The 13932-nt window shown below is 46.5% G+C and overlaps 1 protein-coding gene across 1 annotated transcript in view; it reads left to right on the top strand.

The window, feature by feature from the left end:
- LOC123017511 (putative DBH-like monooxygenase protein 2) overlaps positions 1-10827 on the top strand; it is a 36302-nt gene extending 25475 nt beyond the window's left edge. Inside the window, exons 11-14 of the mRNA XM_044418915.1 lie at positions 4599-4729; positions 5115-5229; positions 10135-10266; positions 10762-10827. Coding sequence (XP_044274850.1) covers positions 4599-4729; positions 5115-5229; positions 10135-10266; positions 10762-10827 — 444 coding nt within the window. The remainder of the gene's footprint in view (positions 1-4598; positions 4730-5114; positions 5230-10134; positions 10267-10761) is intronic.
- The last annotated feature ends 3105 nt before the right edge of the window (positions 10828-13932 follow it).

Here is a 13932-nt window from a genome sequence, read left to right as displayed (position 1 = left end):
AAGTTCCGTATGACCACCCTTCAAAACATCTTGCCGTTGTTAAGGAGAGGGGATTGGTTCACCTCACTGGACCTGAAGGACGCCTACTTTCATATTTCAATTCATCCAAATTACAGGCGTTTCCTTCGTTTTGCTGTTGCAAACCAACTTTATGAGTTTAAAGTTTTACCCTTCGGACTGGCTTCAACTTCGAGAATGTTTACCAAATCTGTGGCTCCTGTCTGTGCCTTCCTACGCCTTCAGGGCATACAAGTTTACCTGTACCTCGATGACTGGCTGTTAGTCTCGCAATCCAGAGAAGGACTAGTAGACACCATCCATACAACCCATGCCTTACTAGATAGTCTGGGTCTACGTATTAATACAGAGAAATCTTCTCTTCTTCCAACACAGACGATCACCTTCATTGGAGCTCGCCTAGATTCGACATTGGAGAAAGCCTTCCTTCCTCAGGACAGGCAGCAGACTCTCGCTCGCCATATCCATTGAATTCGACGAGAGGGAACAGTTACGGCGAGATCCATCCAGAGGGTCCTGGGGCATATGGCCTCCACAGTTGCCGTAGTTCCACATGCCAGACTTCGGCTTCTCCCACTGCAATTATTTTTCAACAAGGTGTATCATCCACAAAGATACAGTCGAAACGGATTCGGATCCTGTCTTCCGTGCTCCACTCCCTGTGCTGGTGGCTGAAGCCGACCAATCTCGTGGTGGGAGTTCCCTTCAGGCCGCAACCCCCTTCGATAACTCTCGGTACCGATGCATCTCTCCTAGGATGGGGGGCGATCTGCTCTGGCCTGTCTACCCAGGGAACGTGGACTCGCCTAGAATCCACGAATCATATCAACTTCCTAGAGCTGCTGGCAGTCTTCAAAGCCCTTCATTCTTTCGAAGACCTCCTTCGTCATCGGATCGTTCAGATAACTTCGGACAATATAGCGACCGTTTTTTATCTGAACAAACAAGGAGGGACGAAGTCACCGACCTTAGCCAGGCTTTCTATGACGATTTGGGACTGGTGCATTCAGAGACACATTACTCTGATAGCCGTTCATCTGGCCGGCACAGACAACGTACATGCGGATCTTCTCAGCAGACACATCTTCACTTCGCACGAGTGGGAACTGGATCCTCGCACACGCAACCACCTGTTCAGGCGCTGGGGGTTTCCCGATGTGGACCTATTCGCTACCCAACAGAACAGGGTGTGCGAGGCTTACTGTTCAAGAGCGGGAATCGGACAAGCATCCCTAGGGGGCGCATTCATGATCCCTTGGGACAACATCAACTTTTATGCTTTCCCTCCGATCCCTCTTCTGATGAGGGTCATAGCGAAGATAGTGAGCGACCGTGCATCGGGGATACTAGTTGCCCCCTGGTGGCCACGCCAACCGTGGTTTGCAAAACTGCTCGACATCTCCCGCGGGGAGTTTCTTCATCTTCCGTCACTTCCGTATCTTATAACGCAAATGGACGGCACACTTCGTCATCCGGATTTGCTCTCATTGAATCTGACAGCGTGGCGGATTCGATGATTAACCTTCCATTGGGGCCGGCAACGGATTCGAGAGCCTCAAATCCTACAGCTTCTATTAATTCATCGGTTTCAACGATCACTTCGACTGCTTCGGCCCCGATTCTTGAATCCAACTATGCGGGTGCTTCTCACTGCCACAATCTCTCTGTACCATCGGGTTCGAGACAAACCCCGTCGAATTCGAATCCAACGCTCTTGCACCCTGAGATTCAGCATATTATCGACACTGCTCTAAAGCCGTCCACAAGAAAGTCAGATACAGCTAAATGGAAGCGGTTTTCCGCCTTCGCCGAGTCTCATTCGTTCTCCCCACTTGTCTCATCAATTGAACAAATTCTTCAGTTCCTTCTGGAGTTGCATCACTCCGGACTGAAGCCGTCTTCTATTAAAGTGTATATGGCCGCAATAGCCTACTACCGTGGCTTAGTCGACGGATCATCCCTGTTTTCTCATCCTATTCTCAAGAGATTTTTGAAAGGACTGTATAACCTTAATCCATTGATTAGACCGGTTATGCCCACGTGGAGCCTTTCTGTAGTTCTACAGGCCCTTATGAGGGCCCCCTTTGAACCTTTGGCGACTGTGGATCTCCGATTAGTTTTGTGGAAGACGGCGTTCCTTGTAGCTATCACGTCAGCCCGGAGAGCTAGTGAGCTTTGTGCCCTCCGCATCAACCCCCCTTATCTGAACTTCCACAGAGAAAAGGTCGTTCTACGTCTCGACCCATCTTTCTTGCCCAAAGTCTCTACACCTTTCCATACAGGACAAGACATTGTACTGCCTGCCTTTTTTCCATCGCCATCAAATCCCTTGGAAAGATCCTTGCACTCCCTCGACGTTCGGCGTTGTGTAGCCTTTTATCGATCGCGAACGGAGTCTATTCGGCGATCCAATAAACTGTTCATTAAATATTCAACTAGAGATCAGGGCGACCCAGTCACTCCTCAAAGGCTCTCTAAGTGGATAGTCCACACTATTACCTTGTGCTATCAGTTAGCTAAGCTTGAACTGCCTACAGTTCCCCGAGGCCATTCCACTAGAGCTGTCGCTACGTCTTCTGCATTCGCATCCAGAGTCCCGATCGATGACGTCTGCCGAGCCGCTACTTGGGCGAACCCTTGCACCTTCGCCAGGCACTACCGTCTCGATGTTCGGGCTCGATGGGACTGCTCTTTCGGTAGAGCTGTACTCTCCTCCGTCCTACAATAAGGACACCTTCCCTCCTCCTTTGATGGTAAGCTTGTTAATCTACCCATATGTGTGATGCATAGAGGCCACGACGAAGAAAAGCAGGTTGCTTACCTGTAACTGATGTTCTTCGAGTGGCCATCTGTGCAGTCACACAACCCACCCGCCGGCCCCGCTCGGTGTCGGTGAGTGGACTCATTCATCGGTACCGAAAGTTTCCCATTTTTTCTTGGTACCGATCCCTTTTTTCCTATCTCATACTGAGAATTTTTCCACAAGGGGGCGCACGTTTGGTCGTCAAAGACTGAACAAATGGCGGACGCTCCGCTCTTTATAGCCCATGGGGGAGGGGAGCGGAGCTTCCCGCCAAAAACCGTTGGCTTGCAATCTTCCGGCCAAAGGCACTGCGCAGGCGCAGCACCCATATGTGTGACTGCACAGATGGCCACTCGAAGAACATCAGTTACAGGTAAGCAACCTGCTTTTACATGGACAAATGCAAAGCTAGAACTGAAACTGATGGAGATATGAGTGGAGCACACAGATAAAGAATCCCTTATTTCCAATGAGGTGCAAGTTCAGTTGTACCAACGCTGAAAATGCCTCACTCAGCTCTTGAATGAACCACTTCATAATTGTTTGGTTGCTAAAAGAAAGGCAGTCTATTATGAATTGTACCCAAAGAGTTTACCTTAAGGTTGGAGACAAGCCATTGTTCTGATAAGATTCAAGACTGGTGTGCTAGCAGTGCAAAAGGATTGATTTGATTTGCATTTCAATATGGGCTGGACAAACTCAAACTTCCCACAAGATTGTGTAGTTTTCCTTCTTCATTCAGTATTCAGAAGTTTGTGAAGCTGTTCTTCCAACAAAAAATGAGCAACCCCCCCCCCCATATATTGGCAAGGAGGAAAGGACATACCAAATCGTACTGAAGTAATATACTTCTAAGAAATACAGTATTGTATAGGAAACTGCTTGCAAATATGTGCACATTAGACAAAATTGCATACAAAATATGCATATTGAAAAAATAAGTGCAAAAACAAAATTAACTTTTCACAGACTTTATTTACAAGCCCCAAAATGATGTAGTACTAGAACAAAAACTTAAGACTAGAAAAATGAGGAACAGAGAAAACATACGTGACAGACTGGTCCTCTTCTAACTGTTGCCAATGGTGTGCACACCCATTTCTTTTGTCATGTAATCTCTCCTGGTCAAATAGCATGGCAGCTTACTGAAAGATGACAGAAAACCACATAGCTTAGTTACTTATATGCCACAGGGCATGATGCATCTATTGTATCAAACTCCTTAAAAAATACTTGTTCACTGTGCAAAGTAGACAATGGCACCATCCTTCCTCCTAAACACAAACTTGCTGGTGGGGAAAAGTGGGGGCAGCAAACATGAGGTGCCCACTCTGCAAAGAAGCGTACACTGAACAGAGCTGGGGCCAGCCCTGCCTGTCTCACTGGCATACATGTATAGGACAGGGTGCTTCCAGAAATCAATGGAATGGGAAAATTGACTACACTGATTCCACGTTTCTTACCAGCAAATGTCTGTATATATCGATATTTATCCATAGCAGCACATTAGCTGCTGTTACACTGCAAACTTAATGTGGTTAGAACTGGAATCCAGTTTGTATCTGTAATATGTGAGCAATGCTTACTTCTGAACTAACTTATTTTTTTATTTATTTTTTAATTTTATTTGGAGAACTGATATGCCGCCCCATTCGCATAAGCCTCACACAGTTCATTGTCCTAGTAGCTTATCTTACCTCATAGCCATAGGTCAAGCTGATAACTGCCTCCATTGCATCTTGGATGAATTTGGTATTATTCTCCCTCTTTCTCTCAGGGAGGGCCAAGCACCCTGAATGAAATGTGCCTGGTATTCCTCTTCTACTATCCTCGCAACTTCATCTCCAGCTGCCAAGGATACCCAGACATTCAATATGTTGCTCAACAACTTGGCCAGGAGGCTGCAGAGTGAGTGCTTTTGGGCTGGAGGGATAGTGCAGATTGGGATGGGTAACGGAGCTGAAATCATGCCACAGGCTGAAGACAGGCAGACATTCTCAAGGGTGGTCGAAGCAGCTTGTGCACTTATTTGCGTGATTTGCGGGTAGAGGAGGTGCATTCAAATCCAAGAGCCTTAGGTTGCCAGAGAATTTTAAATTTTGGCTTCTATCTCCCATGACTTTTGGCCATACTAGCTGGGAATGAGAGGTACTGTAGTCAACAACAGCTTCTTTAGAAGATCTTCAGCCGTCGTTACCTTCCCATGGTGCCAGCTCTGTTATCCATGGCCTTGCTTTTCCATCCCCCTTCTCTACACCTGTGGCAACCTTTCTCCTCGATTTCTCTGCTGCAGTGCAACGGAAGGAATGATGGCCATTAACCTGGTGGAATGGGACAAGGAGACCGTCCAGAAGGCAGAGAAGGCATGCAAAGAGGCAGACCAGATTATGTTAGTCAAAACCATTGATGTAAGCAGCTCTGCATATTTGTTGCATACAGCCTAATCAGTTGAAACATCAGAAATGGTTCAGCGAGCAAGTCCTGGCAACAAGTAAAGTCCTGGGGTCTGTTTGCAATTTCCATTTTCCAAGAGGGAAGTCAATATTTATGGTGGAAAATTTTCCCTGAAGGTGGAAAATGTACTGGGGAAAGGAAAAGAGGCTATTTCCAAAACTCATACAGCCAAATAAGTGGAGCCCAGCAACTGTCAGAATGATGGGAAAAAACAAGCTCAAAAACAAGAATTCCCCCACCGCTGAACATCTGATCTAAAAAGTGTATGGGGTGAGAGACAATGTGGCATATAGTGCTCTGGCTTGTCGTTCCTTGATGGTCTAGCTGGTGCTTGGTGATGGTACACAAGCTGATCCTTTGCCTGGCAGCCTCTCACAGGTCCAGGTGCTGCTGTCGATTCAAGTCTTGGCAGAAGCAGTATGGGTGGGCTGCTCTCTAGTGTGTCCCCAACATGTACTCAGTGATTGTGCCCAAGCCAAAACTTGGGCTTCTGCTGGTCCAAGAATATGGCATGGCGCGAGCATGTTTGCAGCTGCACAACATTGTTCCAAACGAAGTTGCTCAGACTAGAAAAGTCAGGACAGCAAATTGGCTCTGGAATCTGCACTGTTAACCATCAATTCTTTCTTTCAAATGATGCCCAACTTTCCCCACTCCACCATCAGAATGTCACATGCATCTCTGTCCTGACGGGACCACATGGCCCAAATACAGCCTCCCAAGTAGCACAACAAGCTGATGTATCTTTCACATTCTTCATTGCGGTCTCCATGCATCACACATTATGGGTGCTGCACCTGCACAGTGCCTGTTGCCGGGAAGATTTAAGAGCTTTAATGGTTTTTGGCGGGAACTCTGTGCCCTCTCTCTCCCTCCCCCGTAATATAAATGGTCAGAGCGCCTGCCCATTCCCCAGTCTGCTGGTGACCATCATTTGCTGTGCCTTGGGCCTTTTTCTTTGCTTGTCTCCTCGTCTTCTCAATCATTAATCTTATAAACTTTTTCTTTCTCTTTAAACTCCACTATATACCCAAAATCCTGCTGTCCACCCTTACCATCTCCATCCATCCATCCCTCTGTCATCCTTACCTCTCCACAAACTATCTCTGTTCGCTGTCTTTCTCTCTCTCTTTTTCTCGATGGTACAGCGGGTGGCCTTCTGTAAGTGCTCACAGTGTGGAGCCAAACTGTCTCCCACTGATCCGCACAATCTGTGTCTTCTCTGCTTTGGAGAAGTGCACAGGACTGACAAGTGCAGCCACTACCAGGCAGGCTTGCAAAAACCGCGAGAATAGGCTGCGCAAAATGTTATGGGACCAAGCACTGGTCGCCATGAAGCAGGTCTCAGCTGAGGCCACCTCCTCCATGGCTTTGGGACCACTGAAATCCATCCCCCACTTGCTCATCCAAAGGGGATCTTGTCAGCACGGATGGAAAGCGTTCCTGTCATTCTCTTCCTCGCAAATATAAGGAGAAGAGGAAGCATGTCAGGTCCAAGCAATCATCGAAACCAGTGTCCTAAGAAGGGCTCTCCGAGGGCACCTCAACACTCGTCATCCCTCTTATCACCCCAGCCTTCTGCCCCACAACCATCACAGTACTGGGTTCCTCTACCCTATGGAGAATTCAACCCTGACCGTATGGAGCAACCCTATCCATGGGATTGCTACCCCCCAAACGGATATTACCCACCACCATCAATGCATCCTCATCACTCCACCCCTCACTCAGTATTGAGGGTCGCCCCATCAACATCTGCTGTGGCACTCACCCGTCCACCAACATCTCCCAATGGGTCCTCATCTAGTCCACTCTATGAATCCAACTCAGATTTGGAGGACTCCCAACAAGTCTCTACTCTACTTATCTCCACCCAAGGTCCTGGGTCTCTGGGTGACTCCCAGGGTAGCTTCTCTTAGCTACTCGCACAGATGACAAAATCATTGGAGATCAACATTCAACAATGCATAGATGCCAACCAAGACAACATCTACGACATCGTTCATAAAGAGGATTCTTCGCCCATCACCCTGCCATTTATCACTATCCTTTGACAGGCAATGACTGACACCTGGCAGCTCCCGAACCACCCACATCCCACCTTCAGATGTTTAGAGGCAATGTATAAAGTTTGAGAGCAAGACATCCCATTCCTGCTAAAACATCCTCAGCCAAATTCGATAGTCATCGAGTCTTCACAGGTCAGGCAAACTAAGGAACATTCTACTCTGGCTGATAAAGAAAGCTGAAAAATAGAAATAGTGTTTCACTGAATCTACTCCACAATGGGACTCGGTCATCAGATCTCGAATTATGAGGCCACCAGTGGTCCAGGAGGTGGACTATTGATACCAATCTCTCCTGCAGACTTCCATTCCATGCACCGGAACCAACTGTGACACTTTATACTAACACTTCCCTGACTGGATGGGGTGCCCACTGCGCATCTTTTTGGACCCAAGGCACCTGGCATGGACATAAGACCACCAGACATATCAGCTACCTGGAATTGCTGGTGGTCTTCAAAGCACTGCGTTCCTTCCAAACCATCCAAGACCACATGGTCCAGATAGCATCGGACAATGTTGTGACTGTGTTTTATATAAACAAACAAGGCAGAACGAAGTTGGTACCATTGACACACCTTGCCCTTTGCATGTGGAACTGATGCATTGCCCACAGGATTACTCCTTGAGCTGTCTATCTCGCAGACACCAACAACAAGGAAGTTGACTCCCTCTGCAGACACATGTCGAGGACACACAGTGAACAAGATCGACAAGTTTGTCAACATCTGTTTCAACACTGGGGAACACCAGACATAGACTTGTTTGTGACTCACGACAACTCCGTCTGCAGGACATACTGCTCCCGAGTGGCCATCGGCCCAGATTCAATCGGGGTGTGCTCATGATTTTGTGGGAGAACAAATTCTTCTACACGTTCCCACCAATACCATTAATAACGAGGGCCATAACCAAAATCTGGCAAGAAGCCGCTCATGGAATTCTCATCGCCCCTTTGTGGCCCCGTCAGTAGTGGTTCCCCACTCTTCTTCAACTATCATACAACAACTTTCTTCATCTACCTCAAGTTCCCCATCTTCTCACTCAGGAACAGGGTGCCATTTAACATCTGGACCTGTATTCTCTAAATCTCACTGCCTGGTTCAGTCACAGACTGTTTCTATGTCTTTATCATCAAAATCGTCCTCTCCTCCTGCATCAATACCGACATTCCTTGGATTTGATACATACACTTTCTTCAGAATCAGCGCCTGTTCTTTTTACATCTACTTCAGGACTTTTCAGACCAATGTTGCCTTTGGCATTGACATTGATACTGACGTCTGCCTTGGACCTGATGAATCTTCATCCTGATATACAGTTTATTCTCCAATCTGCACTACAACTGACCACACAGCGCTCCTATAATGCAAAATGGAAGCGCTTCACCTCCTTTCCTGCTGCTAACCAATTTCTACCTCAATCTGCTACCATTGAGAGTATCCTACAATTTCTACTCTCATTACACCATGGGGGTCTTAAACCTTCCTCCATTAAGATGTATAATGCAGCTATCCAGCATCATCGAGGATGCATTGGAGGTTCATCTGTATTCTTGCATTATCTTGTGCATCGATTCCTACAAGGACAGGAAAACCTTCGACCACCGACCCGATCAGTAGTCCCAACATGGAGTCTCTCTGTCGTCCTACAGGCTCTCACTAAGTCTCCATTTGGACCACTAGCTACAACAGATCTCTGCCTTCTCACTTGGAAAACAGCATTTTTAGTAGCTATTACGCAGGCCAGAAGAGCCAACGAACTGTGTGCCCTTTGTGTCGACCCTCCATACCTAAATTTCCACAAGGAGAAAGTAGTCCTGTGAACCGATCCAACCTTCCTGCACAAGGTCGTGACTCCTTTTCACCTTAATCAGGACATTGTTCTACCGGCCTATTTCCCTGCTCTGTCTACACCAATCAAACACTCTCTACATAGCCTGGACATCCATAGATGTTTAGCCTTCTATCAATCCCAAACTGAGTCATTCAGGAAAACCAAATGGCTTTTCATCAAATTCTCAGACCATAACAAGGGAGCTCCTATTACTACTCAAAAGACTTTTGAAATGGATCGAGACAATTGAACTGGCTTACCGCCTGTCAAACTGGACTTGTCTGCTACTCCAAAAGGACACTTCACAAGAGCTGTCGTTGCTTCTTCTACCCTCCATGTGGGCATCCCCTTACAAGATATCTGCAAAGCGGCCACATGGTCTACTCTGTGCACTTTCACGAAGCACTACTACTTGGACGTCAAGGTCAGACAGGATTGCTCCTTCGGCCACACCGTCCTCACTTCTCCAGTGACAACACCGTCCGGGTGTGGGAAACTTGTTAATCACCCACAATGTGTGATGCAGGGAGACCACAATGAAGAAAGGCAGGTTGCTTACCTGTAACTGTCGTTCTTCGAGTGGTCATCCATGCATTCACACAACCCACCCACTGGCCCCACTTGGTGTCAGTGACTGGGTATACTGTGTGTGTGTGTGTGTGTGTGTGTGTGTGTGTGTGTGTGTGTGTGTGTTGTTTCTATACTTTTTCTCCCTTATGAGCTGGGTTCAATACCAGCCAGCTCCACCTGGGGGCGAATGGAAAGGGTGGGAACTCCGACTATTTATATTACCAGGGGGGAGGGGGTGCAGAGTTCCTGCCAAAAACTGTTAAAGCTCTCAAATCTTCCCGGAAACAGACACTGCACAGGCACAGCACCCATAATGTGTGATGCACAGATGACCATTCAAAGAACGACAGTTACAGGTAAGCAACCTGCCTTTTTTCTCCTCTACAGGAACTGGTGAAAAACGAAACAAGCTTCATTCGAGATATTGTTGATACCACACCAGGACCCTGCAAGGACATTTCCAAATCCAGGGCTGTGCCTCGGCCAAAGCGGCAAGCCGAGATCCAGGCAGCTACAATGGTGGCTTCCTTAGCTCCCCACCCAAAGGGTGCATGTCTGCTTCCTGCCCTGCTCGCCATTCCTTTGGGTTTTACTTGGCTTCTCACATCCTGCCTCTGAGCATCACAAGCCAGTTAGTTCTAGTTATAGTATCGCTCAAATACAAAAGCTCTTATGGCTACTCCTATGACTCGGTTGCCTCCCTTAATTCTCAGTGGCCTGGCAGGTGGGAGATCATTCCCAGCTGCACTTTCAGCTTTGTGCGGATGAAGTGCAAAGGTGGAGAGAAGAGGCTAGTGCTGGAGCGAAGTCCACATAGGTCAGCTTGAATTTTAAGAGGACCTAACCCCCTTTTCATGTGATCCTGCTGATGGGATTGACATGCATCTCCACCTCCAAAGAGCTCCTATATCCCAGAGAAGCCATGGGGCAGGCAAACAAGGAGGATGAGAGCCACTGAATCCTAGAGTGCTTCGTCCCCTGTGCTTGGCTGTGTGCCTTGTGGTGATTGTGCAGGAAAATGTGCAAGAGAAAACACTGACAGTGAGGATGGTGTGGCGTGAGGCCAGCACTGACATCTGAGCCAAAGAAAGGAGCTGCACACTCAGGCCAGGTAGAGCTGTAGGGCAGCTTTCCCTGAGGTGATGCCCTGCAGATATACTGGACTCCAACTCCCATCATGGCCGACCAGGATGGCCATGATGGCTGTGGATGATGAGAAGATGGTGCATTACATCTGGAGGGCATCAGGCTGGGAGAGGCAACCATGAAACATTTCAGCAATCAGCCCATCTCCATTTCCTGCAACAGCCTCCCCATGAGTATTTCCCCACCTTACCCCATGCAGCTGCTGCAGAGTGCATGGCTGTGTAAGGCGTAGGTGGCAATCCAGGATGCAGAACCCAGCCCACTCTGCAAGGGGAGAAAGGCGATGTGGCTGCCGGGACACCTGGATCATACTGTATTCTTAGGAAGATCACTGATGCTCCCTTGAAAACTGGGCACAAGAAGAAACACGCAGAAGGCCACGAGTTAACACTTCGTAATGTCCCCATGTCTGAAGTCCACCAAGGGGGCCCTTGGCATGGTGGCAGCTGTCCCCTCCAACTGCCTGGCCTTTGAGGACTCAGACATAAGCCGGGAAAGGTGGGGAATTGCCATAGATTCCAAGGCTGGCACAAAATACCTTTGCTGTCAGAGGTGATGTGCTCAAACAGCAGCGTGCATGGGCTTCAGTGCTGGCAAAGAAAGTGCTGGCTGCCACCTCACTCCAGCAAGGGTAGAGCTGGCCCTGGTTGATGCAGAGGCAGACTTACTCCTCACTGTCATTTTGATTCTCACAGCAATGGGGCAAGAAGAAAATTGGACAACTTTTTGAATGTTTGGGAATGGGAATCTTCCTCTCTCTCTCTCTCTCTCTCTCTCTCTCTCTCTCTCTCTCTCTCTCACACACACACACACACACACACACACACACACACACACAGTTTATTATTGCAAGTGGAATATTTATTTTCAAATAACCATTGGAATAAGTTTAGCTTCTAATCAATGTGTTCGATATTTTAAAAATTCCATAGCATTCTAAGAGAAAATGAAACACTACTCATTCAATAAGCTGATTTAAAATCAATGTCTAGATATTTTGTGTTCAAAAAAATCAATTCAATCCCCCCCGCAGATGGACAACTTCCTAGGAGAAGTGAATTTCACCAAAAGATTACCTGCAGTTCTACCGGGCACTAGAAGAAACTCTGTCAGTCAACTGATATTTTACCAGTCTGTATTCAGTCAATTTGTACTCATTCTCTAATTGTTTTGTTGATGCTCTGTAATCTAATATCCAACAAAACAGAATGATTAAGTAAAAAATAATTTCCTTATCCCATATCAGCTTCATGGGATGTCCTGGGGTTCTAATGTAATGGAAGAGGGAGAAAAACGTCTCCCTCCATACTTTCTTCACACCATCCACACCACACCATGACCACCTCTGTCATGTCTCCCATTACGTGCCTTTTTTCTAAGCTGAACAGTCCCAGTTGTATCCGCTCCTCACAGAGGAGCTGCCCCAGCCCCCTGACCATTTTTGCTACACTTCTCTGTATTTTTTCCAACTCAGCAATGTTCTCTTGCAGGTAAGGCAACCAGAACTGAACACAATAATCCAAGTGCATCTGCACCAAAGATTTGTGTAAGAGAAGATAGATTTCGGTAGCTCTATTTCTGGTTCCATTCTCGTAATTATGCCTAGCATGGAGTTTGCGAATGAACACTGGGCTGAGATTTTCACCAAGTTGTCTACCACTACCCCAAGATCCCTTTCTTGCTCAGTCACTGCTAGTTCAGGTCCCACCAGCATATGCTTGAATAAGTATGCTGGCACTGCCATCCCAAGATCGAACATACAAAGAGAGAGAAAAATGTGTGCAGACTTTGCTCATTTAATCTGTTTCATTTCCTATTGTATTATCACCATCTCAATTTTTTAAAAATGTGCTTTTATGAGGAATTGCACTTGCTGGAAAGAGGAAGCTAATCATTAAAAGACCCCACCCTTCTTCACAGAGGAATAGAAGCTGATGAAGAGTCAATTAACTGATTCCAAGATGGCGTCAGAACGAGACAGATGTGATTAACAGAGTTCGTTTATCACACCGGTATTACTCGGCAGCGAGTTGTGGGAGACTCATCTAAGCCCTGTCGGGGTGAAGACAGATTGCCTGGGCACGCTTTTGGCCTGATGTGAGATGGCAATCTCATATCTGCTGAGAGCAATTCAGGTACTTCTCAACCGAGTAACACAGGGGGTGGTATCAGCCCCTTCAAGTTCTCGACATCTTAGGAGATTAGCTTAGGATTTTTATTAGCTAGATAAGCATTGGAACTGCTGAGTAAATATTTTTTATTTCTTTTGAAATATTACCCGTGGAAAAGCTGCATTTGTTTATAATTTGGCATTAAGAAAAGAAAAACCCACCGGATGTTTAGGCGGCGACTGAGATGAGAGAGTGCTGAGGCTTTTGTCCAAGCTGAAGCCGAAGAAAAAGACTTTTTCCTCTAACCTCTCTAAGGGTATAAAATTAGCTTAAATTTTTAAGGTGCAATTACATGACCAATCATTTTGGATATCTGTTTGGACTTCTGCCAAGATCAACTGGACACTTGCCAGGATATTTTTCACATTGTCAGATGCTTTCTTCTTTAATGTGACGACTGTTTGGGTGAGCATTTCTATTTTCCTTTTGCAATACTACTTGTGGAAAAACTGTATCTGTTGTTAATTGGCATAAAAAAAGAGAAAAGGGAGAAAAGAGGAAGGATATAAGAATCTCCATTTCCTCGTCTGCGTTTCTGGGACCTCTGCCAAAGTATTTGGCAACTTGCCAACCGTCTGACCGCTAGTGATCTTGCAACAATGGTAGAGCTAAAGAGATTTTTTTTGGAAATACAAGAATCTTTAACAACTTTACAAATTTCCCAAGAGGTGATGTTGAGACAACAGGAAATCTTCTCAATTGTACAAAAAAAGCGCTTTGATAAGCTTGATGCTTCTTTTAAGGAGATGGTGATTGATGTAGAATCCAAAACTGAACAGAATATACAAGAAATGCAACAAGTATATGAAAAATTTGAAAATTTTGAAACTGTGGATAAAAAGAAACAAATTTGGCCACTAAAGGAAGG

The sequence above is a fragment of the Varanus komodoensis genome, unplaced genomic scaffold (assembly GCF_004798865.1).
Source record: "Varanus komodoensis strain SLA01 unplaced genomic scaffold, ASM479886v1 scaffold94, whole genome shotgun sequence".
Taxonomy (NCBI): Eukaryota; Metazoa; Chordata; class Lepidosauria; order Squamata; family Varanidae; genus Varanus; species Varanus komodoensis.
Note: the sequence above shows the minus strand (reverse complement) of the source record. Positions and strands in the feature narration are given on the sequence as shown.